The 27618-nt window shown below is 36.0% G+C and overlaps 1 protein-coding gene across 1 annotated transcript; it reads right to left on the reverse strand.

Moving 5' to 3' along the window:
• Nucleotides 11684–24958, reverse strand: LOC109825742 (non-lysosomal glucosylceramidase-like). Its single transcript, XM_020392629.1, has 20 exons — nt 24770–24958; nt 22533–22634; nt 21590–21700; nt 21407–21463; nt 21228–21298; nt 20004–20103; nt 19713–19783; nt 19470–19570; nt 19279–19382; nt 19139–19192; nt 18912–18967; nt 18741–18779; nt 18431–18575; nt 17673–17854; nt 17258–17325; nt 16175–16247; nt 15721–15782; nt 14732–15638; nt 14155–14445; nt 11684–12263 (listed from the first exon to the last, which is right to left on the reverse strand). Exons 2-20 carry the CDS (start codon nt 22608–22610, stop codon nt 11984–11986), a joined length of 2850 nt encoding a protein of 949 aa, XP_020248218.1. The 5' UTR covers nt 22611–22634; nt 24770–24958; the 3' UTR covers nt 11684–11983.

Genomic DNA, 27618 nt, shown 5'->3' on the forward strand with positions numbered 1-27618 from the left:
AGCCACACAAACTCATGCAACAAAATGACTATACATAAAAATCCCCAGCGGTCGACCGCGACTAAAGCAGAAGCTTACTGTTTCTTGTGCATGTTACGCGGTCGACCGCATTGAAGAAGAAACCTTATCCAGGTTTCTGTTCTACAAGGATTTGACCTCAACTTTGTGTGTGACGTGTTTATGCACTAACATACCCTAAATACGTGATTTAGCATATCTAGCACATGAGAAAAAGCAGTCTAAATACTATAGACAAATCTAAAGATTTATAAACATACATATTCATGTTGAAACCTTCGAGAACAATTATTTTTCTTTCAAAACTCTTGTTAGAACAAATTTCAGATCTAGATCTGCATAAAAAAATTTGTGGGTGATCTTTATTAACTGAAAACTCGTTCTTTTTGTAACATACACAGTAAAGGTCTATTTTTATACATAAACTAGCATGTTAGGCTCACAAATCTTATAAAAACTTCATTAAAATGTTTAAAAAAAATAGGTGCAGGATTGGGCGAGATGAAAGTCGCCTTAGGAGTGATGAAAAACTCTGAACAACGCTGTAACAAGTCCTCCTTCGCTGCAAGCCGCCGGATCTCGTTCAAACTCCCCAAAATCCGCCGAAAACACCAAGGAGAAGAGGTTAGGGTTTGCAAGAGGGAAGAGAGGGATGTTAGGGTTTAGAGATGATGAAGAAGAGGGTCTCTCGGGTATAAAACATATATATGAACAATAAAACCCGACCCAAAAAGTTATATAAACCCGAACTGGGAAAAACTGTTTGGCCGATGCGCGGTCGACCGGACAGGAAAAATCCTGTTTATGCATGTTTGTTTGTGTGCTGGCCTTACACTTGTTCTCTCTCACATAAATAAACTTGTTTGATTCCCAAACACTTTATATCACATTCATCTATGATATAAGCATATATTTCACAATAAAAACTCATTCATTGTATTTTACATGGTTTTATAATATATATATATATATATATATATATATAACTTGACTTTGCAGTTATATATACCGTCTTTTTTCTTGACCTTTAAATACCCTATAGTTTAATTCACTTTGCACTTATCTACCTTACCTTTTTTCTTCTTGACATTTAAATTTCCTATTATCTTTTAAAATAGCACTTCACTACCTTCTTTTCGTTAAATGTCGAAATATTCTTCTAACAGTTTCATGGGAATCTAAATTTGAGACAGACATATGATGTTAGCGCTCGGATGATTATAATCTACTGGAGAACTGAGGTTGATAAGACTATTAGATCCTCTACCAGAATGCAATTCTTACTTACAAAGAGGAGTTTAGGTTTAGCAATCAATCATTTCGCCTATGAGTCTCACAATTTGGGAAACCAAACCGAATCAAAACTGAACAAATAAAATTTTCAATTTGGAATATATATATATATATATCATACTCCTTTTTAAAGAGAGAGTTGTGAAAAAACTTTCCAATGACTATATTACCCCTATTCTTTTTTGATATTACATTCTAATACTAACTAAACTAAATTAATTATCATTGTTAATTAATTATATTATATGTCACTTTAAATTTGTATAATTTGGTCCCTAAAGCTTCCAACGTTATTGTAAAACTCTACACCATATTAACTATTAGTAATGTATAATAATATATTAATAGATAATTGCATGTTAATAAAGTATTTATGAAAAGAAGAAAAAACATAGAATTGTCCTTAAATTATATCATGACACTCATATAGGAAAATTACAAAGAGCATTCTTATGTTTAGGTAACAGGACAGAAGGTACAAGCATAAAATTTTTAGAAAACACGTTAGGATATTTAAGTGCAACAAGATACGCTATCTTAAATTAGTAAAAAGAGTGTAACAAGATACAAGTGGAGGTATATAAGTATAATTTTGGTAAATTATAAGGTATATAAGTTCAGTTAAGCCTATAAAAGTTTTGAAACATTTGTTATCTACAAACAGTAGTATATGATCTCATTGATAATCATACTCCCTTTAAAAGAGTGAGTTTTACAAAAACTTTCCAAGGACTATATTGCCCCTATTCTTTTTTGATATTACATTCTAATAGTAAGTAAACTAAATTAATTATCATTGTTGATTAATTATATTATATGTCACTTTAAACTTGTATACTTTGGTCCCTAAAACTTCCAACGTTATTGTAAAACTTTACATCATATTAACTATTAATAATGTATAATAATATATTAATAGATAATTGCATGTTAATAAAGTATTTATGGAAATAATAAAAAACATAGAATTATCCTAAAATTATATCATGACACTCATATAGGAAAATTATACAGAGCATTCTTATGTCTAGGTAACAGGACAGAAGGTACAAGCATAAAATTTTAAAAAACATTAGGATATTTAAATGCAGCAAGATACACTATCTTAAATTAAAATAAAAGTATAGCCAGATACAATTGGAGGAATATAAGTACAAATTTGGTAAATTATAAGGTATATAAGTTCAGTTAAGCCTATAAAAGATTTGAAACATTTGTTATCTACAAATAATAGTATATGATCTCATTGATAAATAATATTCACCATACAATATGAGGTCACATGCATAGTTTATATTTATATAGTAAAGGAGATATGGAAAAATTAAAGCATTATATTTTGAATGAGTCTCAAGATTTTGAATTATTTCCTAATATTATATACTTCACTTAGAAAACTTCAGAAGAGGCTTTAGAAGGATTACTATAAAGTGTTAGACATCAGATAAATATTGAACAAAAAAAATCCACGATATCGAATTATAAAAATCAGGGATATGTATATAATATTGGGTGTCATATGAGATAATATTGATACATAACATGATATTGTAATATGTAATTTAACATATTAATAAATTTTAAACATAAGAATTTGCATCAAGATATATGCTTATGATTTGGGAGAGCCGAGAATGGAGAGATTTGGGAGATGAATTATAGCCTTTGTGTGTTTTGTGGGCTCCGATTTTATTTACCAAACACGATCCAAACCCGAGCCCACAATCAAATTAAAAATGACACGATTTTCTCGATATCTTCAAAGGGATATATCGGCCCTATTTTCGATAGCAGCTAATATTAAAAAATTACCAAACAAAAGAAAATAGTATAAAATATTATCGACATAAAGTCTTTAACTCGATATATTAGCTGATATAGCAATATATCCACCGATATTTAATACAATGCCTGTAAGAGCAAATATGTAAATGTTATTTAGAAATTAGTTCCTTGACTTTAAATGTCCAATAATTCTATATTATTCCCTCAAAATTTTAAAATTCCTCATAATTTTAGGGACTAATATTAAATTATTAAAGTTTTAATAAAAAAATTATAAATAAGTCATATTTAAAAGAGAGTTAATTTTTAAAATACCCTCACAACTATGGGGATTGTCTAAAAAACTCACTCAACTAATTCAATTTGACAAAATCCCCCTATTCTGGGGGATGTTATAAATAATCCCTCTAAATTTTGGTGCAATTTTAGAAAACACCTCTCATTTATAGTGTGTCTCATTAATACGAGTTGCCGTGTGAGCACCTTTAATCGCGGAATTATCAAAGGTGGGTTTGAGGAGAAAATAATAAGAATACAAGAATAACTCAGATTTTAGGCGAAGGAAAATACCTTCTCTAGATTATGAGTATGCAATTTACAATCTCTCACAATCTCACTCTAGAATTGACGAACAAGCTCTCCAAATCTCAATTACAAGTTTATCTCCCTTGATTTAACTCTCTGATTGTTTAGAAACCCTAAAACAATCCCTTATATATGTGTACAAACGTGGATGGCAATTTGGTAAATAACCAAACCCAAAACCAACAGGAATTCGTGTGAACAGAATCCCAAACGAACCAGGAAACCTTCGACGAGTCGACTCATGACTGAGATGAGTCGACTCGACAGAAACTGAACAAAACTTAACAACCAGCGATGAGTCGACTCATGACAGTCATGAGTCGACTCAACCTGATGAGTCGACTCATGACTGTAATGAGTCGACTCACAGGCTGAAAACTGGATACTTCGATTCCTCTGTTCGTCATCTCGTTCCACGCTTTCTCCTGTGTTCCCTTATACTGTTTGACACCTCTATTCTCATGCTAGCATGAGAATCATCTATCCTTAAGCTCCCATGAGGATCGCTAAGTTTCGAAGAGAAGATACACCCGTATCATGTGTCCCCTCTTTAAGAACTTGAAGTCCCGTTCAAGTTAGAACTTCAGCTGAGGAAACTCGCGAGCCCCTCCTTCCTTATTGAACCACTTAGCCTTGCTAGGAACTTGACATTGACGTCCAATGAGAAATGACTCCTTCATCCCCCGTCTTGTCGTGGTCGTCTTTCGCTCCAAAATACAGTCTTCCTTCAGCGGCTCCTCTCTATCAAACTATAAGTCATCAACATGCGGTAAGATCACCTTGTCATCACCTTCATCATCCAGTAATGGAGGCTCAAACAACTTCAAGTACTCGGCATTGATCACCGAATACATGCCTAAGTAAGGCGGCAAATCTAGCCTAAAAGCGTTATCACCAATCTGATCGAGAATCCGAAACGGACCATAACGAATAGGCTTCAACTTCTTCCCTTCTCCTTTGAGCCTCTCCTTACTCAATTTTAGCCATACCATATCGCCTTTACCAAAGTTACAAGGAACCCGATGTTGATCATGCTTCGCCTTGTATTTTGCTTGTGACTTCTTCAATTGTGCTTCAACCGTGGCATGAATCTGTGCAATCTTCTCTAGAAATTGCTGAGCCCGTTGTCTTTCATTCCCCTCCTTGTCGTCCGCCATAGCTTCACTTGAAAACACGAGATCAAACAGAGTCGGCGGTAAGAATCCATAACAAGTCTTAAACGGTGACTTCCCTGAAGATCCATGAATCGCCCGATTAAAAGCAAACTGCAAATATGGTAAGCTCTCATCCCAAGTCTTGGGATGCCTGGAATTATACCCCCGCAACATATGCACCATAGTCCGGTTGACTACCTCCGTTTGCCCGTCTGTTTGTGGATGAAAGGCCGTGCTCTTCTTTAATCTAGTGTCCATCAGACTCCACAAAGAATCCCAAAAATGCCCGAGAAACCGGCTGTCCCGATCCGAAATGATCGAACTCGGCAACCCAAAATGCTTCCACACATGCTCGAAGAACAATTGTGCTGCACCCGCTCCCGTCACGGTCTTCTTACAAGGAATCAAAAACACCATCTTACTGAACCGGTCCACCACAACGTACAAATAGTCATGCCCGCGCTTCGTAGTCGGCAACCCTCCTAGAAAATCCATAGAAATGCTCTCCCACGGTCTAGAAGGAACCGGTAGTGGTAGGTACAATCCCCTCTTTCTGTTAGAAGGCTTCGAAATACAGCATAACTTACGCCCTCCAACATACTTGGTCACAACATCAAGCATCCGTGGCCAAAACACATGTCTCCGTAAATTGAGAAGCGTCTTCTGAATTCCAAAATGCCCTTGCACACGCGAGGTATGTGCTTCCCGAATCCATTGCAACCTATCACCATCCTCCGGGATACATAGTGATGTTCCATGATACAACAAGCCATCTTCTCCAAGTGCATACTCCCCCTTTTGACCAACCTTCACCTGCTCAAACACACTACCGAAGTCTCTACTGGATGCGTACAGCTGTACATACTCCAAAGGAACCAATGGCTGAATGCGCGTCGCCACCAATAAAGCCCTTACCGGCGGACGAGATAACATATCGGCCAACTTGTTTGTCGCCCCCTTCTTATACCTAATAATGATGTTGAAAGCAATCAAATACGAAATCCACTTCATGTGTCGTGCCTGCTGTAGCTTCGTCTGGGCATGTAAGAACTCCAACGGCTTGTGATCCGAGTGCACCTCATGCGTCCTTCCCCACTCGAACTGAACCTTAGCCTTTGTGAGGCCATGTAACGGTGCCTGCCGCATAAGTCGAAAAATGTCGAATGAACTTGCGCAAATACTGGCAAGCCCCCATGAAGCTTCTCACTTCAGTCACTGTCTTCGACGTCGGCCACTTCGTGATCACCGTCACCTTACCCGGATCTATCCTTCTCTAGCCCTTCCCCACGATAAAGCCGAGATACACCAACTCGTCCTTCCCAAACTCGCACTTCTTCCCGTTGAGCTTCAGCTGTCCATCCTGCAACACTCTAAATACTTTCTCCACATGAACAAGATGCTCCTCCCAGGTCCTGCTGTACACCAAAATATCATCAAGGTACACAATCACAAAATCCTCTATGAAAGGTCGCAACAAATCATTCATGAGCCTCATAAAAGTCACCGGAGCATTGCATAACCCAAACGGCATCACCAACCACTCGAACAGGCCCTGTTTGGTCTTGAACGCCATCTTCCAAGTGTCTTCCTCCCGAATCCTTACCTGATGATAGCCAGACTTCAGATCCAACTTCGTGAAGAACCTTGCTCCCTCTAACTGGTCCATAAGATCATCGATCCGTGGTAGTGGGTAACGATTCTTGATCGTTATCTTGTTGAGCGCCCGGTAATCCACGCACATGCGCTAACCTCCATCCTTTTTGGGCACCAATAACACCGGCGACCCGCAAGGTGAACAACTCGGCACTATCACTCCCGTCTCCAAGAGCTCCTGAACTTGCCTCTTGATCTCTTCGGACTCCTGTATTGAAGTGCGGTATAGGCCTATGTTTGGCAAGGAACTCTCGTCAATCAACATAATCTCATGCTCTACACCTCGCCGTGGTGGTAGTCCCGTGATTTTCGAAAACAAGTCCACATACTTGGCCTTTAAACTGGCAAGACCTCCCTCCTGAAGCTTGCTTAATATGGACAAGCATCTCCTACTCAGCTGTTCTTCATAAGGCCGAATGAACAATAACACGAACCTCCTGTCCGCATTCACCAACCTCTTGGCCTGAGTCACCGTCACCAAACTTGTCTCCTGCGGAAGAGATGGCGAACGAAAAATAAATTGCGCGCCATCTTTGGTGAACGTATACTTTTGGGTCATTCGATCATATACCCCGTGTCTATCCCACAAGTAAGGATTGCCCAAAATAACCTGGCAAACATCCAACGGAACCACGTCGCATGTGACCTCATCAATATACGACTCATGGAGTGCAAGTCGGAACGTACACTGGTTCACCACACTCAATCCCGCTTCCTTCTGAATCCACCCTAATGGATAGGGCTTCGGATGCCTCACCGTCTTCAATCCCAGCTTTTGTACCAACACTTCAGATATCAGGTTCTTCTGACTCCCTGTGTCTACAATGGCATCCACCAAGCTAGTCTTGACCTGTAACTTCAGAACAAAGAGCTGTTCCCTCGGGTCGTTGTCTTCTTTAGTGGCCTGTTTCCCCGCCATAAGGTTGAGACTGTTATTGGGCTCTCTCATCCCGGGAACCTCTTTCGGACCCTGTGCTATCACGTACGCCTTTTTCTCCTCCTTCTTCTTCAACCCTTTCGGCTTCAGATGAGGGTACTTATTCCAGCAATGATCAACCACGTGCCCTGTCTGTTTGCAGTAATTGCATGTCAATCCTGCCTTCCCCGAATCACCCTTCTTCTTCTCTTCCTTATGTTGAGAGCTACTAGACTTGCCTCCCGACTGTTTAGAATCACTCTTCGTTTCGTTGCCCTTCTTCTGTTTGGCCTCAATGGCTATTGCCTTCACGCTCGCTTCTACAATCGTCTCGACCGTGAATAACTTCATCTCCTTACGGATGTAATCATTCAGTCCCGCCATGTACTTCATGAAGATGGAGTCCTCGTCCGTTGCGATGTTTAGAACCATCGCCTGCTGCTGGAACTCCGTCGTGTACTCTTGAACGGTCTGATTGAACCTTTGGCGCAAGCCATACCACTTGTACCAACGCTCCTCAAGGAACCCCACCGGATAGAACTGTTTCCTGAGTAGCTCCTTGAATTTATTTCACGATGCTGCCTTCTTCTCTTGTTTGCAATAGGATTTCCACCACGTCAACGCGTGTCCTGAAAGCTTCAATGTCGCGAACACGATCTTCTCCTTGGATGAATATCCGTAGAGGGTGAAGTACATCTCCATACGCTCAATCCAATCATCGAGCTTCTCTACATTGACACTCCCATCATAGACAGGAATCTCCACTTTGAAATCTATCTTTAAATTTTGGTAATTATTTTTACCCCCTTGATGTCTAGCAGCCCTAACAACCTCGGTTCCCCCGTCCGAATCAGACTTCTCGCTCTCATCATCGGACTCGATAAGTTTCTTCATACCCTTCGAAGAAGATTCCTTTCTTTTGTCCCCTTTGTTAATGAGACCCACGAGCTGACTGAGCGTCGAACCGATCGTCTCGATCTGCTTCTCCATGACATCAAGTCTTGTTGAGTTATCTATTTCAGACATATTCTCCTTCCTTAACTCTTGGGCTCCTTCCAATGAAGTAAGGATCTCGCCAAGCTTCTTGTATTGCGATCGAGTCAGGACCATGCACAGGATGCCCCCTTCGTAGGATCTGATCGCTCTGATACCAACTTGATACGAGTTGCCGTGCGAGCACCTTTGATCGTGGAATTATCAAAGGTGGGTTTGAGGAGAAAATAATAAGAATACAAGAATAACTCAGATTTTGGGCGAAGGAAAATACATTCTCTAGATTATGAGTATGTAATTTACAATCTCTCACAATCTCACTCTAGAATTGAAGAACAAGCTCTCCAAATCTCAATTACAAGTTAATCTCCCTTGATTTAACTCTCTGATTGTTTAGAAACCCTAAAACAATCTCTTATATAGGTGTACAAACGTGGATGGTAATTTGGTAAATAACCAGACCCAAAACCAACAGGAATTCGTGTGAACAGAAACCCAAACGAACCAGGAAACCCTCGACGAGTCGACTCATGACTGAGATGAGTCGACTCGACAGAAACTGGACAAAACTTAACAACCAGCGATGAGTCGACTCATGACAGTCATGAGTCGACTCAACCTGATGAGTCGACTCATGACTGTAATGAGTTGACTCACAGGCTAAAAACTGGATACTTCGATTCCTCTGTTCGTCGTCTCGTTCCACGCTTTCTCCTGTGTTCCCTTATACTGTTTGACACCTATATTCTCATGCTAGCATGAGAATCATCTATCCTCAAGCTCCCATGAGGATCGCTAAGTTCCGAAGAGAAGATACACCCGTATCACTCATAATAACTTCCCTAATCTTTTACACTTCTATCAACAAACCCCCTTAATATAGTTACCTTATTATGTGATTTTGACAAAATACCATCTTGAAGAAAGAAATTCTAATAAAAAAGAGACCCTAAACAGATAATAAAATGACCATAACCAATTTACAATTCTTTTCCCTCTACATCACCTCTTTTTCTTTCATCTGGCAAAAACCAAGGTAATTCTTTTATAGTTGATGGATGTTTTGGTCTTTCCAAGTCAAGTATTTGTCACGTAATAGATAAGATATAATGATACTAGTTTTTAGAGGTTAAGTTTAAGTGAGAAAAGTTCACATAGATTAAATCAAAATTTTTTAAGCTGAGATAGATTATCTACAAAATACTCAAAACTTGACAGAGATTTACTCGGTTTTAAATAGTCAGAGGGGGGGGGGCGGAGGGAGTTGACATGCCTCCAATAGTTGAGTGTGAGTTTTCTAAAATTAAACCTTAAACAAAAGCACAACTTAAGACACATGTGACATCAATTTTATATGAGTGGAGTTTATAGCAAGTCTATCACTCAATGAACTGGTTTGGGTTATTTGTCCTTAAATTTATCTTACACACCAACTCTGAAAATCTTTTGCTATAAGAATCTCTAAGAGAAATTTAATATTTATTTGGGATGGATATTTTATCCTTCTGATTCCCCTTGTTTTTTCATGATTTGTAATAAATTATTTGACAAAATAAATCAAGTTGTCATTTTATATTACTCACATTATTATAAGTTTATGAAGCTCATAACTTGGATATGAATATTGTTGTAGATATTGTATTCTTCTAACTTTTTAAGCTATACCTTTGGATGTTGTTTGATATTGGATAGATATGAATTATTTTGTCAAAATACAATCAATATGAATGCATAATATGTATAGATTATTCTCAGGCTATATTTTATAATTTTCTAAAACTAGAGAGTAATTATTTTGACAAATCAATTAGTAATTCGGAAGATGCAAAAAGAGTACAACGTCATATTTTAGAATTGATTAAATAATTTATATTTTCTTTTTCTTTTTTTTATTGAATTTGCACATTCTATTAGAAAATTCTAGAAAAAATTTCTTAAATATCTACAATTCTCGGTCGCCGGATAAACAACAACGGAAGTAAACAACAAATGGAAATGTTTTTTTATAACTGAACAAAATCCTTAATGACTAGATAAAACCTACTATTTTTATTTGATGAATTCAAAAATTTATTCTTTTCATTAATAATTATAGTTTTTTTAGTATTGGTCCCTTACGTTATTAATATTTGGAAATTATACATTCAAACTACTAATTAATTTTAAATTATTAATATTTTAAGGCTTTAAGTGTAATTATTTCTCTGGAAGATAAAATGTTAAACCCACACATGGAAATATCTAAAAAAAGTTAATAATTTAATATATTATGATAATTATAAAGTTTTTTGCAACCATGCTGTAGTAAATAAATAAGCTTAAACTAAATAACTAAATTATCTGACCACATACAGTGCACGTGCATTCCACCTAGTATATATATATATATGGCCGGCTATATTAAGTCGTACAGGGAAATAAAGTACTCATATGCTTAATTAATTATAGGGAATAAGCATCTCATGTTGTTTAGACTCAATAATTGGCGAGATAAGCACTTTACATTGGTTAGCGCGCTGCATTGTTTACACTGATCAATCTAGGGGTTTTGGTACGAAGAGGTTCCACAATAATCATTTGGTTCGTTGTTTTATCAACACGACCAGGGACACACGGTTCTTCTGATGGTTCATATCGACGATATTATTATCACTGACGACGATGGGAAGGAAATCAGTAATTTGAAAACTTTAGCATTGCTAAAACGAAAGATTTGAGAAAATTGAAATGCATTTTGGGAACCGAAGTTCAATGGTAATTAGATAATAAAATCTGTCCATCTCAGAAAAAATACGAGTTAGATATGCTATCTTAATAGCGTGATGATGATACACCCATGGGATCAAGAAGACCTCTTCGATAACAAGCTACAAAACGTGCATCCAACACGTGATGTTAATCCACATAGTATTAACCTTACAACACAATCAATTTTTTTTTTCTTTTTCAAATCCATCGCCTTTCTCTTTAACATAAATACATTTTCCCACAAGTAACAATTTACAAGTACTCACGTCAGCCCGTGCAAATAAGAACTAGGTGACGATTTGTACACATACCGGGATAAAAAAGAGAGAAGACGAAGAGCAACTGTATGGATCTACTCCTATTATTAACCACTAGGGTGCACCCCGTGCAAAACACGACCTCTATTTTTTATTTTCACCACAGTAATTCTATATTTAAATATTATTTTTTTAAGTACTATAAGTAATATTTTTTAAATGCTATAGTATCTCATCTGAGCTACAATAATAATTCTACAGTAATATTTTAAACACTATAATTCTCGCATGTGCTACAGCAATAATGATTAGCACAATAATAATGATACAATGATTTTTTTAGCATGAATAGTGAATCTTGGATCTCCTCTACGCTGCAGCATTTACTGTAGCATGAATAGTAAATCTTATATCCTCCTATTATTATAGAGGAATAAATTGCCGTTTGGTATAATTCGTGCCTTCAGATCTGTCCTTGTAAATTATGTATATATGTGTACATGTCTTAATTTCTCAGCGAGAACTCATGAGGTTAACAATGTAAACAAATGAATTTTGTATTTCACTGAGCTAGCTCCATGTCACCCTCTTAGCTTCTGACAGATAATTTCATAGAGGACTCCAAGGGCACTTCTAGCAGTCTTTTCTCCTGGCAATGTCAATAGCTCTGCTATTTTAGAGAACTCAATGTTTTCTAATGGCGTATCCTTCTCCTCTATATCGGCGGTCCTTGGTTCTTCCTTGTGTAGCTTCGGCGGTGATAATGCCCATTGCATAGCCCATATAGACAGAGGACGCATATAGTTCAGAGACCTGTACTCATCCCTTGGATTCCATGCTTCAGGTGTCTGAAAAGAGTACCTATCATACGAAACACAAACGAACCTTTACTTGAAATGATTATCGGTCATTAATCACAATTCAATATACAATGGCAAACTCAACCACGTATAAAGGAGAAATTAATGTGTGTATTTGGACTCTTTGTTTCTTGTTTACTGGCCTAAACAATGACGTTGTTTATCAGATAAGCAAATACTGGGAAAGGTACAGATCTGATTTTTGTGTTACCCCGTTCGGCTGCCAAGTGGTGATCAAGAAAAACGTTTTTTGGAGGGGGGGGGGTTGGTGGGTGGGGGGGGGGGGGCAGGGGGGAGGCGGGAATTTTGCATTGTACGAAACTTTAATAAGAGCTAAATTTCAAACTGTTAAGGATGCGACTGAACCCCTGTATATACATCCGGCCCTGCTCTCCACCAGTGCAAGACACAAATATCTTTTCGTCTAAATTCTACTTCCCTGTTCATTTTCCACCAATATGCCTGCCATACAACAGACTTCTATTACTTATCCACAAGCAGGTTTTCCCAGTGTCTTTATGTCAACTTTATAGTACATCCATCACAAGTTTGCGATTTATCTGTTTCCAAATTATCCCAAGATTTAATTGCACTTCATTAAATACCTAATTTTAATGAATCACATTAAAATGTTTCCATATTTGTTTTATGATTTAAAACTTCAGTCACACCCCCAAGATTGTAAGATTACACATCACAGAGTTTCCAGCAATATCCAAATGTTCCTTGTGTGGTATGCAATGCTCTGTATAAAATTAGATATTGAACGTGCAATGTATGTGCTAAAAGCAATTAGTCAGGTAAGTGAAATCATAACAGCATGCAAGAACCAACTATCAAATAAAGGCAGCTTTATGAGTGTTTCTTATTTGTTTCTATAAAAAGTTAGGATGGTGGACATGGATAAAATCATTTCTTTTACATCCTCTTTTGTATGGTTACTGTTGATAAGAAGAGAAATTAAGAGAAAATCAAACTTTTATCAAGTGATACTGGCTATCAGTTGTATTGTGATACCCCAAAGTTCAGTACCATATCAGATATTAAGGGAAGTGTGGACGGGTTTATACGATAAGTCATGGGATTCAAGTGCATCAAGGACTAGCCATTTTTGGCGGTGGTTTGAGCCAAACAATGTGTTGTACTCAGGGGATCCCACGGCTTACACCGCGTCCACGGCTTGCGGGCCAGCGGCATGACATGAACTGTTATTTGTTCATCTTTCTTTTCCCAACCAAGCACGGCAGTCTGTATAATCTTGTAGTTTTAGTTAGCTTCTTTCACATTGGCACGAACAGTTCTAATAGCTTGTTACTGACTGAAAACAAATAATACTTGGAGAATATATTTGAATATTGTGTAGAGGTGACAGGACAGCTATGTAAGACTATCTGTTGAGACAAGGTTAGACCAGCTTCTCAAAAAGTAAAATGATCAGAGAGTCAAAGTTCTGTACGACTATTTTCTCTTGGAAACCAAAACTAAGAGATAAAGAAAAAAGGATATTGACTGGATATTCGTTTTGAGTTTTTATTGATTTAGGGATATTAGAGAATCTAATTAGTAAAGAAGTTTTCATTTTATTAGATTTCATTCTAATCAGGGATTTGATTTCCTAATTGTGAAGTTCTGCAATTCTACAAAAGGCCAATTCTTTTGTATGACGGCGATGTTCTGAAAAGTTATGATGTTTATATGTCGTGTGATTCAATCTTGGGTGTGAACTGAAGTCCTGTGTTTGAAAGTGTAAGATTTTAGTTGGAGTGAGGCCGCTGATCCACTTCTTTTTCAACTTTTTCTCTATGTTGTTTCTACAGCGTCCCTCGTAAAGCCAGGAATGCAACAAATATGACATTAAACAATAACAAATAAAGTTTGTCGGAAAAGCTTACCCTATTCCTTCTGGAGACCAAGCAGCTTCATAAACCCCTTGTGCGGTTTTAAATCCTGTCTCTACCATGCCCTCTTGAATCATAGCAGCTGCAACAGCAAATGTCGAGCCAGACCACACTTCAGATGCTTGCATTATTGATAAATCCAGAGTACCATCTGGTTTCATCCCGTTTACTGCTCCACGCTTCCCATCTTTGTATTTTAGGACATTGTAGGAATAAACCTTTTCAAGTGCACTACGTGCTTTCTCCTCATCAACAATTGGAAGGAGACCACATGCTTTAGCATACCTGAAAGATTTTCAGAAATATCACCGGTTAACCCTACATATGCCAACGGAAGATTAGTGGTGGTAGGCCATGATAAAGTGTTAGATGTATATATATTTTGTAAATTCATTTTATGGGGTGAGAGTGTGAGGTTGTCAGCAGACATAAGTAATTTAAAATGAATGCCCATCAATCTAAAACAATTGGTGAATTCAGATAAACCAACACAGAGAGAAAATGAAAAATATGATTCAGGAACTCTTTTGTCAGGAGGAAAGTGGAATATTTAGTTTTCTCAACAAATTACCATTGTCCAGCCATCTGGTCAGCCTGTATATATGAGCTTGTACTGCCTCCACTGTTATCATAATTGAAGTAAGAACCATTCCACAATTTCTCATAAACATTTTTTGCTTTCTGATACCTATTCCAAAAATATTCTTCAGAATCTCTATCACCAACTATACGTGCCAATGCAGAAGCAGCCTGCAGAGCAGCGACCCAAATCCCACCAGTGTACGCACTCACACCTTTAACTGACCATACATCATAAGTTTGATCAGGGAAACCTTCATTTTCTATCATTCCATCTCTGTCCTTGTCAAACTGATCCATATAGGCCATTGCTACATACACAGAAGGCCAAACTGCTCTTGCAAAATTCTTGTCACCTGTGGCAACCGCGTCTCTATAAACTTGGAGTACAAACTTCGGGTTCAAATCTTTCCACCTATTTGAATCATGAAGATTATATGAGTTTACTTCAAACCACGGGTCATTTTGGCCAACATCATGAGGAACTGCACCAAGAACTTTCCTTGGTACCCACTCGCGGCCAAACACAATCTGCATTTTCTCGGGATCATTCATCATTACTGCTGCAGCAAAGTCTCTTTGGATACTAAGTTCAAGTTTGGGAAATAGCATGATTAGAGCAAAAGACGAGTAGAAATGGACATCGCAAGTGTTCCACATTCGATATTCAAGACCTTCAACATAGAGCAACTGACCAATATTTTCTTCTCCCTCATGGAGCAATGACGTACCAAAAACAGAATTTGATGCAATAGGAGACAACATATTAGCAATTGTGGATGACATTTTGTTTAAGATATTTGAGGAGGTATTCTCTACTTGAGTAACAGCAGTAAACATATCGATGGAGAACCTCTTTTCCCTTAATGGTGCTAAGCTGTTAATTGGAGGCAGCCCATCTGGAGAAGGAAAAACTACTATGTCAAAATTAAAACACCAAATTTGTGTTCATAAGAAAGAGGTGAATGGGATATCAGAAACCTGTCCAAATTGTTCCCCCAGCATTAAGATAGTAAAGCTGATTGAAAAGAGTCACAGGGTACCTGTAAAAAACTTCAGGATGTTCAAAATTTTATTCAGAGAAAAGGGTTTAATTGCAGATCGACCCTCTGTACTATTGCCCAATTGCAGGTAGACCCCTGTAGTTCTATTGTTGCAGGTAGACCCACTGAGAATTTTTTTTTTTTTTACTCTTTTACCCACAGAGAAAGATAAACCTATTTTTTTCAAGACAAATAGACTTTTGAGGGTAAAAAGAGTCAAAAAATTTTATTCAGTGGTATATCTGCAACAATTGAACTACAGGGGGTCCATCCGCAATATAGCGATAGTACAGAGACCCAGGGAGTATATCCACAATTAAACCAAAAAAGAAAGAAGTTGCATGGATGAATCTGGAACATTTTTTTGAGAACAGGATGAATCTGGAACATACCACGGTGGAAGTTTCTTATCCTGCAAAATCGGCCGTTGCCAGTCTTCAATTTGGGATTCCCAATGGCTATGCTCTAGGTTTGACAAGAAGCGACACATGAAGCATAGATTTAGATACAATAAAATTCATAATTACTTTCATAAAATTTGTTTTAGCTTAAAACATCACTAAAACTCCACCTCAATGTACTACTTCAAGTCATAATTATTAAATGAGCTGAGAAAGTAGACATCCTAGTATTTCAAGATTTCAGTTTACAGTAATAGCTTAACATAATAGTAACAATGATGATGGTGATAATAGTGATGATGAAGATAGAATTATGATTATAATAATAATAGAGAACACCATTCACGTGCAGAAGAATATCAATATATGGATGATAAGATTGAACGTGGATACAAAATAAACAAAATTAAACCATAAGATGATTTAATTTAATAGGTGTTCAAGAAACATAAATGTAGAGCAAGAAATCGAGAATTGTAAGGAAACATATAATTGAAAATCAGGTAAAGATTAGTGGGTTTGTAGGTTGTTGCTTGTTTACAGCTTTTGTGATGAACAAGAAAGCTCTACAATTTTTCATAAAAGTATACCATTTCATGGACATTTTCCTCTGTTACCTATCTCTTATTATACAACATTTATTGGTTGTCACTATTTGCTTACGATGAAACTGATGGCTCAACGTAGTTTCAAATTTAATTGCATGTCATAGATTAAATTGAATCTGCTTTAATGGTACCTTATCACCTGCATTATATCAGCTATGGAGAAGATTGGAAACCTCTATGAGAGCTTCAAAAGTAATTTGAGAATGCTAACAACCTTGTGTATTTTTGGAGCTGAAAAATTCACTAGAGTCTGAGCATCTCATCACCTAATTACATGGCAGGATGAGCCAATTGTAAAATTTTTTTCTTTATTATCAAACGCTCATGAAATATGTTGCCTAAGTAGGAAATATGTCCATAAAGAAAAGCTATAGAAGTACAGAATGTACAAATGCTCATGTAAACAGATCCATTTCTCAAAGGGAAACTGTGATATTCATGTACACTGAATTGAGAAGAAAACTACCAGAAATAGCGTCATGCACAAGATTTGCCGCCGCTTCGCCACCAATGCCATAGAATTTGGTATACCTCCTGTTATTAAATTATTATCAGAAAAAAATTATTACCAATGTTTGTACCTAGTGTTTATAGTAGGGCCAACTGTGCATAGACCCTCTGTAGTATCACCCATTTGGGGATAGACCCCTTTAGTTTCTATTGTTGCATATAGAAGCCCTGAGTGACAATCTTTTGACTTTTTTACTCTCAGGAGCTCTATTTGTCAAAACACTATTTGCTCTTTCTCTAAGGATAAAAGAGTCAAAAGAAATTCACTCAGGGGTTTTACACAATGGAAATACATGGGGTCTATCAGCAATTGGGTGATAGTTTGGGGGGTCTTCTGCAATTGACCCTTATAATAATACCAACCCACCCACCTGTGGTAAGTCTTTCTGCTTGGAAACTTTACCCTAGGGCAAGCCCATGCAAGAGAGAATGTGACTGTACGGACAGACTGAGATGGTATTGTCACTGAAGCTGCAACTGCTGCTCCAACAGATGATCCTTCCTTCGAAGGCAATGAATTTTCTCTTATATCAAGGTGATCGAAGGATCCATTCTATTTATTTAAAACAAATCAAACTTACAATTAGCAATTGTGAAAAAAAATCAGGAAAAACAAAATCTCAACACCAAGGTTAATTGTCCTTGAAAGTATTTTAAACTTACTAACGGGTATGCCAATCACTACCATATGAACTTAGAATAAAGACAGAACAGAAAATGATGAAAGACGTCTATGAGATAAGTCCTGCGGTATTGGTCATAAACAGATTGTTATAGATCATGTGGTGTTGTTCACCACACCACAGGCACGCTTATTTCATAGTATGTGAGTTAATCTCAGCATCAAGTAAAGAGGTAATCAGCTCTAGTGTTACACCTGAACTCCTGCAAAATGCAGATCAGTGGCCGTGAAAAAATATTCATTCATGCCATAACTTATCAATAAATGAAAAATTTTGTATTTAACATAGGAATTGTTATGAAAAGAAGAAAATATCAGTAAGTCAGGTAAGAAATATAACTGGGACTAAGGATATAATATTAAACAAACATATGACTACACTGATAATCTGCTCATGGGATCAAATATTGCCCATTACAAGAAGGGAGAACTTATATATTGTCTTACCTTCTTTATTTCATCCCACATGTCCCTTGCTGTGAATGGCTCGGAGTTTCCAGATATCGAGAAGTAAGGACATTCTGAAACATGAACATCCTCCGTCTCTTGAGCTGCTATTGCAAAAGTAACAGGAGATTGACCATTTGTGGTTCTGCATTTGAACAGTTTATTCGGGAGGGGAAAAAAGAGAATCAGAATCACATAGACTAATTCATGTGTATCCTGTAATACAGGTATACACCTCAATCACATAACTAGTTTTCATGGAATAAGATGTATGGATACTTTCACAGGTATTTGAGTTCAGAACTTTTACCTGTGATGTAGAAGTACGCCACGGACACCATCTCGTTCTCTAGGGTTACCAAAAAGGCATGAGGATATGAGAGTATAAGTCAGACATCAATATGTGGTAGGATAACACGGTATATTGCCAACACCCACATATTTAACCATTAATATTACATAACCAGTTGGGAAATCCAACCTCATTTTAGAATTGGCATGATTCCCAGTAAATCCAGAGTTCCCACCTGCGGAATTCTGCACAGATATTTAAATATATCAAAGACAGACCTACCTATCTGAATATTGTAGTAGGAAGGAACTTGTAAAATATTGAATTAGGCATAGCACTTCAGTCCATTTCTTGCAACTGATGAATCTGTCTGAAGATGAACAAAAAAATGAAAAAAAAAGACAGTCTCTACTTACAGCCCATGTAAAAAGCAGAGTTACATCTGCAGCAGTCTTTCCAGAATTAGCTAACTGAAAAAAACACATTAAGAAGCTTAGAAAATAATGCAATTTATATGCTGCATTATAGCAAAGTGACTTCTTAGGGAATTGCATACTGTGAATGTAAACACTGCAACTGGGAGGCTGCTCTGCTGATAATTGTGGGGAATAAAAGGTGAAATCTGGCGGCATGTAATTTTGATTTCTGGGTCAGGTTCACCTAATGCATAAACAAAGTCGAGGAACAAAAATCAATATGCTAAAAGTTTCTGAGTAATATTTGCATATGTCAGTTTTTGACGATTACCATCATACACTGTCCATGATCTTGGATACAAAGCATGATATGATGAACTTTTTCCATTCAGATTCCAGTCCCATGATTCAATTCCAGGATGGGTACTTCCTCTGCAACATGAAAATCCTAATGAGGTTCAATAGTTTATGAACTTCAAGAGTATAAACCACTGCAGTGCAATTACTTGCTTAAGATTTACTCTTTGTTTTACATATATAACTACATCAGAAATAACAAAATACAGCTTCTTACTTAGGAATATCTGGGCTTCTGGGTGACAAGACAGTAGAATACTTCTTGCCATCAGGGCGTGAAACAAAAACCTACAAAAATATGGCATTCAGTATATAAGAATATAAAATGAACTATATTAAAAATTTTAGGACCTCTTGCCAACTGCTTGTATTAACACTTAGCTACCATGACACTTTCATATGTATAAATTGATTTAGCAGATATAAAATCTACGTACGTTAAATAAAAGGGTTATTACATGGGTATAGTTATACAGTTCCTTGGTCCATTAAATTGAATTAAACTTACTGAAAACTGATTTGCTAAGACAGGGCTCTCGTCACATATTTCAGGGAACAATTGCCAATGTTGAAAATAACCTTTGTAGCTTCTTCCTATACTTCCTGCACTGAAAATAACCATTCGTAACTGTGAGAAAACGGTAAGATATATAATTTCTAGTAATTATACAGCACCTAAGTGAAGACTTTCTCACACACAAATATATATTAGTTTAATTGGTATCAGTCACCACAAGAGAAAGAAGTTCCACCTCTGATGGAAAAAGACTGCATTGCACCATAGATAATTAATATTGTTCATCTTGATTTGTAAGATCTTAAATATTTCCTGAGTTACAAAACTATGTGATCTTTCATCAGATGATTATAAAATTAATGGATTTACTTAATAGAATATTTTCACCTCTAAATCTATTAAATAAGAGTAGGCAAAATATATGATTTTTGATGTATGTTTGCTTTATATAAATGAGATCAAGATGAATATCTTTAAGGATAAATTCTCAAAAACACCTAATTTTAGTATTTAATTGTTAAAATCGACCCACTTTTATTTATTTATCAATTTTGACCCAATTTGACCAAGTCAGCCAAAACTAGGTTGTTTTTGAAAATTTTTAATTTTAGCAACTACCAGAGATTGGCAATCCCGGGTAGTTACTAAAATTGAAAATTTTAAAAACGACCTAGTTTTGGATGACTTGGTCAAACTAGGTCGAAATCGCTAAATCAATAGAAAGTAGGTAGATTTTAATAATTAAATACTTAAATTAGGTGTTTTTAAAAATTTGTCCTATCTTGAATTATTTTTATTGAACGGTGAAAATAGACTTTTGCTATCAAAGGAATTGGTACCCATAGTTCTCATATATAAATATTCATATAAACTTTATGCTTAGAATCTGAGCATTTCAATTTGACAACTCAAATCATTTATGCTGGGAAAAAGTGCATCTACCAGTAGTTTTCGTAACAGTTAGAATATGTTTAGAGTGAATTGTTATTGCATTAATCTATTAAATAAATAGGGAATCTTCCAAGTAATTGCAGCAACTAAACTCATGTAGAATATAAGAAAATAGTGTTTTGACTCAATTTAAATGACCTACATGTCTGATTTGAAAACAATTAGTTCTTATGTGTAAACATGGAAGTGAGGAATAAATGTAAACTAGAATTTTAGACATACACAGAAATTTTCATTATGTATTACTATAGTGTGGAGGCATACCCAATGCCACCTAAGGGAACGCCATGAGAAGACACAGCTAAGAGTTTCTTGAAGGGGTTAAATGTTGCAGCCTGGAAAAAAAAAAGAACTTCCATTAGTATATTTAACTGAAAATACTATCGATTTTCTCAAATGTCACCCAAGCAAAAAAACTGACTCCATAAAGATGAAAAGCTCACCCGTCCTCTTGCAGATTCTCTAAGATAGTTAAGGCACAATTGGAAAATAAAGGGACCCTTCAATAAAAATAGGGATCCAATTAGATGATTAGAACAACAATTTAGATCAAAAAGATCCAGTTTCTGATATGCATACCATAAAAATAAATCTAACAGAAATTCCATCTGGAGTTGTAATAGTACCATGTATAACATCTCTTTCATAGTCATGGAAAACTCAGAGAAACTACGCTCCTCGTCGTCTAGCTTTCTTTGCCAAGTCAATATGGCAGGTAGCCCCAGATCCATATCGACCTACAGTTACAGTTACATGTTCCAAGTTAGTTTGGCAGGGAAAATGACAAAATAATTAATAAAAGAAGTTTCAAGACACAAGGTTCATTATTAACATTGTATTGGTGAATATGAAGAGTGATAACCAGGAAATGCCTATTTGTTTATGATCCATCTTTCACACACATCGCACCAAACTATATTATGCTTTTTTTTTATATAGCCACTTACATGCACCTTCTGGTATTTAAACAAATTGTTCTTTTCTTATATATGATGTTCATTACTTGTACTTTTTATTTACGTAAAAAGCTATCAATAAGGTATCATTCACATGACATCAGGGTTTCGAGATTCTGAATATAATTGAGCAGTAATGCTATTTAGAAAGTGCCTTCCTTTTAAGGGGAACTCCCTCTTTGTAAGTAATAATTTGAGACAATGTACGACATCATTGGAATCAAGAGTATTGGTGTAGTGAAAGAACCTGGAAGTCAGTTGGAGCTTTCATCTAGAGTTGGGACAATTTTCTCCATGGAATAAATTTTTAGAACTTAGTTAACTGAAAATTGAAATGTTTTTAGGATCTTTATGACACGGCACTTTTAAGTTATTTATTCTTTGAAATTTCTAATTGAGACAAAAATAATTAATTACAGCACTTACCATAAGAAATATAGTTTATAGTACTTAAATATTGCTATTATTAAATAACTATTAACATCTAGCCAGCCATCTTCGTTTCATTTGTATTTGGTATCTTAGACAAACTTACATCATCATATAAATATTTATTAATTAGGTAAGCATCTCCATGTAACTCTATAAATTAAAAAAAAAATAGTTACTATACCGGATGAGTATCTTCCAACATAGCTGAAGGATTCAACAAAGAACGCTTTTCCCCATTGCAAACTCCATTCTCTAACATCTTGACCTAGTTGTCCATTCTGGTCTGCAAACATTAAGAAAATGGAATAATCAAGAACAATAACAGACCTTAACAAATTTTAATTATGTAAAACATGATATTTAAGTACTTGCAATAAATTCAATACTATGAGTTTCTCAAGGAGGGTTTTAAAATTTTAGGAACAACTCTACCGGGCTAGAGAGGTTTTTAGAAGCCAGCTTTGTTAGCCTTCCTAATTTTTTTTGGAACTAAAAAAAATAGAAGATACAAAACACTGCATGTATTGTCCAATCCCTGCTTCTTATCATATTTAGGTAGTCTACTTTGATTCAAGTCTTGAGCCAATATTTAGGTAAGTTCTTAGGACATGTAAATCTTCTAAGTTCAACAAAACATCTGTAATATCTTTTTCCCGCATTTATGCAGAAAAATTAGGTCTAAATACAAATTCAATTTACCTTAGCCTGATTCTGTCATGCAGCTGTTTATTACACCCTTGACAACTTCTCATCACAGTAAAACTTGAATTATTTGTCTACTACAACCAATTGTGTCCTGGGACAACTTGAATTGGTCAAAATTCAATTTTCTTTTAGAGTCAATCACAATAAGAGAGAGAGCAAGCTGGTAAAACCAAAAAGACAACAAGAGAGGGCTTTACAGTGAAACCAAGAAGTTCAGTTGGAAGCTAGAAAGACCACTGGCACTAATCATGATGTATGAGTTCATACAAACAAGGAGGAACCCTCCGAAAGATTTCCTATGACAGATTTATAATATTCATCACATAAATAAAGGGGCTTTAATTTGGGGGAATATATCGATTTTTACTTCATTAACTTCTCTTTGTGAAAGAACATTTGTCAATAGACAGTATTCTGTGCTAACACAAAGTCAATTAATTCTTACTGATGGTAGCAGACCACAACAACAAACAAGCTTCCTAAATCCTTCATCAAGTGATTAACACATTCCTTGTTTCAAATCCCATCTATAGTTTCCGGAATACAGCGAGTCCATTGAGGGATAGATGGGAAAAAAGAAAAGGAAAAACTGTCAAGGAGGTAGTGATGTAGAATATAGTCATATACAGTCAAAATAACTTCAAAGTTCCGAAATGCTTTATAAGGTGATACTTCTGTCGGAATTAGAGACATGAGATTACAGATCTATGAGAAAAGGGAAAGGCTGAGGGGAGGCAAATCGAGAAATGACTAATATCTTTTTCCACAGATTCAAAATCCTAACCTTAGTGTTTTATCAAGATGGATTGGCTAGCGAGTTTTGATATTATTCATTTTAAACCAAACTTTTTTTTTTCAGGTTACTATGCTTTAAGCAGTCCATACTCCCCTAAGCAATCCTAAGGCGGCCAGAGTATCCCTTAAATCTAGGTGGGCGCCTAAACCGCTTTTTTAAAACAATGGTAAAAATGAAACAGAGAAGCGATGCAAGAGTGAGCAAAGGGCAAAAAAGCTCCAAAGTTGGAGGGAATATGATTAAGGGATAGACTAGCCGCAATGATGACCGTATCGCAACATTCAACAAGAGATAGATAAGGGCCATTCCAAAATATTCCAGTGAAAATCGTCATATAATTGAAAAATGTCGCATCCATGATTCTTAACTAAACATCTCACATACGTAAATTTCTACAAATCGAAGCATAGTAGAAAACAATTTCCAATTCCCCATCACGTAATAAGCAGAGCACACTTCTTCTCCTCCGAGCCATTACAGCCTCACCTGCACTAATTTCCTACTACTTTCTGAATATAAATGGGCACGTAAGACAACATCAACAGCCTATTAGTATTTGCATACATTTTTTTTTTTTTTGGTATCAGAGGAATTTCGGTACAAGGTTAGGTCGATCGCAATCCATACCAAAGCTTTATTTAGGTATTTCTTATGACCCATATTTTGGGCATTCAAGCATCTTTTAATAACAATTAACCCAAAACTTTCCAAATTGGGCCCAAAAAATCTATGATGAAAGTCATAGAAAAGGCAAATAGTATACGTGAACACAGATGATGATATAAATGTGATCATCCAATTAACTCTTCACTATTTCAGTTGCATATAATCCAAATGAAGCAAACTCAATGAAATAGCGGCATGCAAATAAGGTTACTAGAAAAAAAAAAAGTTAATCAAAATTGAAAAATCCTAACCTCCGCAATCCAAAGTGGAAGGGATCAGAACGGATGGCGGTGCTAGGAACTGCCTCTTCTTTTTATAGAAAAGTATGAGAAAGTTAAAGACATCGAGAGATTTATTTTTGTTTATTTTATTTTTTTGAACGAGACCCCTTTCGGGTCAGGACGCAGTGGATTCGTTTGAGTTCTGGAAAGGGAGGACTTGTATTTCAGCCGTCAGCTCGGACTTGGGAGCAGGTGTCGCTAACAATACAAACGTAGAGGACGACTTTTTTTTTTTTTGTCTTTTTTCTTTTATTTTTTGTTTTGGATATTGGTCCCTAAAGTGTTTGATATTTTGAAATTAGTGCCGCATAGTAATGTCAAATCAGCCGCTACCTGAGGGGCTGTTTGGTTCAGTTTTTTGGATGGGTAAAAGAGGGGAAAGCTGTCAAAAATGTCAGCTTTTTGACAGTTTTCCCGTAAAATCGCCTCTATAAAAGGTGATTTTGGGGGAAAGCTGCCAAAAAGCTGACATTTTTGACAGCTTTCCCCCTTTTTACCCATCAAAAAAATAGAACCAAACGGGGCAATTTGGGAGGAACATCCCATTTAATTTAACTTGTATCCCTCTTTTAAAAGCTTGTTTGGAAAGTTTAGATTATAATCAGCTTACATTAATATCCCTCTATTAAGAGTGGGTTATTATGTATAGTGTTCGGTAAATTAGTAAATTACAATTTTTTTAATAGTAGAGTGTTTGATAAATGAGTAGATCGTAATCTATAGTGTTCTGTAAGTTAGTGGATTACAATCTATTTTTAATAGCAGAGTGTTTGGCAAATGAGTGGATTATAATTTATCATTATTATCGAAATGACCAAAAAAGGTATGAGATTGGTGGTGAATTATTAATGAGACGTTGGCTTTTGTGAAATTACAAGGGGTGTAATTGCCTCATAGTTGGTCAAACTTTAGAGCTTATAATCCATCAAAATATAAGGTATGGTACACTATCTTATTTTTGGGTGGATAAGCCAAAATAAAAATACTTATCAAACATTTTGATGTGGTTTATAAGTCGCTTTGATAATTTGCCAAACATGCTCCAAGTTGCTCCAATTAAACCTAAACTAAACTCATCATCTTAAATGTATCTGGATTTCTGGTCCTGTTCAGAAAAATGTTTTTTTTAACTTGTTTCATAATTTTTTTTAAGATTTGAAGAAGGGCAAAATGGCCAGATTGGTATATTTTTTCGAGGGTTGGTGACATGTTGGTATATTTTCTTTTAGTTTTGTCAGATTGGTATATTTTTTTAACTCCGGCGCTATATAGGCCTTAAATTTGCCCGGAGTTACTGTTCCGGCCAGGGCTGATGGGATTTTTGGTCGGAACAGTAACTAAATTTTGGTCGGAACAATAACTAAATTTGGTCGGAACAGTAACTCCGGCCAAATTTTAGGCCTATATGACGCCAGAGTTGAAAAAATATACCAATTTGACAAAACTAAAAAAAAATATACTAACATGTCACCAAGCCTTGAAAAAATATACCAATCTGACCATTTTGCCATTTGGGAAGGAAAGTGACCAACCGAGGATAAAACTATAATTCACTATGTGCAATTGACAACTAATCTAACTCGATTTTAGCAACTTAGATGGAACAACTAATAGAGGGGCTAATTTGTAATAACTAATAATATTTGATGGACCTAACAGTAATTTCAAGGATGTAGAGGATTAATTTCAAGAGATGGAAGATGTAAGGGGAGAAAAATATTTGTCCGATGTGGGTAACGGTCTAGCTAAGCAACCAAAGTGGGAGGAGAAACAGAAAATGCTGAATTAAAGGAATAGGTGGCTGGAGCGTATGAGTTGGTATACTATTGATAATAGCATGTAAAAATAGACATATACAAAAATAGACATATGGGATTTGATTATTTAAAGGAGTTTATAAGAAATAAATTAGTGTTTTGGATTCATTATATTAATCACATCAGAATGTGTGGACATTGCTCCTTATGTAACGTTTTAGCTTATTTTGCTTAGTGATATATAATTTATACACGATATTTCATTGGATCACTCTTCTAATTTAATCGTAATTATTATAACTTAAATATTATAAAGATATGTTACGTTAATCAATTCACAAGATAATATAAAGATCGCCTCCCTATCTTGCGGAGGGGAAGCCTTTGTCTTATACCTTTAGTTGCATTTTAATATTTCTCAATTCATTTATTATAGCCTTTACTATCCTGAAATAATTTTAAGTAACATGGTTCTTACTTGTGAATTAAGAAAAGCTACGTGCTAATAAATAAGTTGAGAAGATTTAGGGTTAGTTTGGCAATCTTCTTAGAAAGGGGTCAGGACTAATCTTGACTTGGTTTTGAGAAGAACTAGTTATGTTTTTCTCCAATGAGTGCTGGACCAAAAGAGAACCAGTTTAAGTGGGTTTTTTTGGCCTAGGAAAAATTGGGTTAGAGTTGGCCCCATTTTTCCCAAACACATTTCATATCAAAACAAGATCAAGTTCAAAGTTAGTCCCATTTTTGTTGGTTCCCAAACATAGTCCCATTTTTGTTGGTTCCCAAACACATCTTTAGCGCACAAGTATAAATGGGGGTTATCTTGAGCAATTTACCCAAAATAATAAAAATAAAACTGAAAAATAAAACTAGTATTGCTAAATGTTATCCATTAATTTGAAATGCGTAAATTTAATTTGAAATGCGTAAATGGAGACGTCCTAATTCAACAGTTAGAAGCTTATGATCTTTCTCCTCTCATTAAAAAAAAGAAAGAAACTGATAACTTTCCATTGGCATATATAGCGGTAGTTAAGAATTGTCAAAGTTCTTATTCATACC

The sequence above is a fragment of the Asparagus officinalis genome, chromosome 10 (assembly GCF_001876935.1).
Source record: "Asparagus officinalis chromosome 10, Aspof.V1, whole genome shotgun sequence".
Taxonomy (NCBI): domain Eukaryota; kingdom Viridiplantae; phylum Streptophyta; class Magnoliopsida; order Asparagales; family Asparagaceae; genus Asparagus; species Asparagus officinalis.

Bases quoted from the DNA above. Each gene is read 5' to 3' on its own strand.
- LOC109825742 (XM_020392629.1), bottom strand. From the start codon at position 22,610: ATGTTAGAGAATGGAGTTTGCAATGGGGAAAAGCGTTCTTTGTTGAAT. The intron at 19,784-20,003 runs GTAAGTTTAATT...ATATTTTTGTAG, and splicing joins TCTTAGCAAATCAGTTTTCA to GTTTTTGTTTCACGCCCTGA. The intron at 14,446-14,731 runs GTAATTTGTTGA...AAAATCTTTCAG, and splicing joins GACCAGATGGCTGGACAATG to GTATGCTAAAGCATGTGGTC.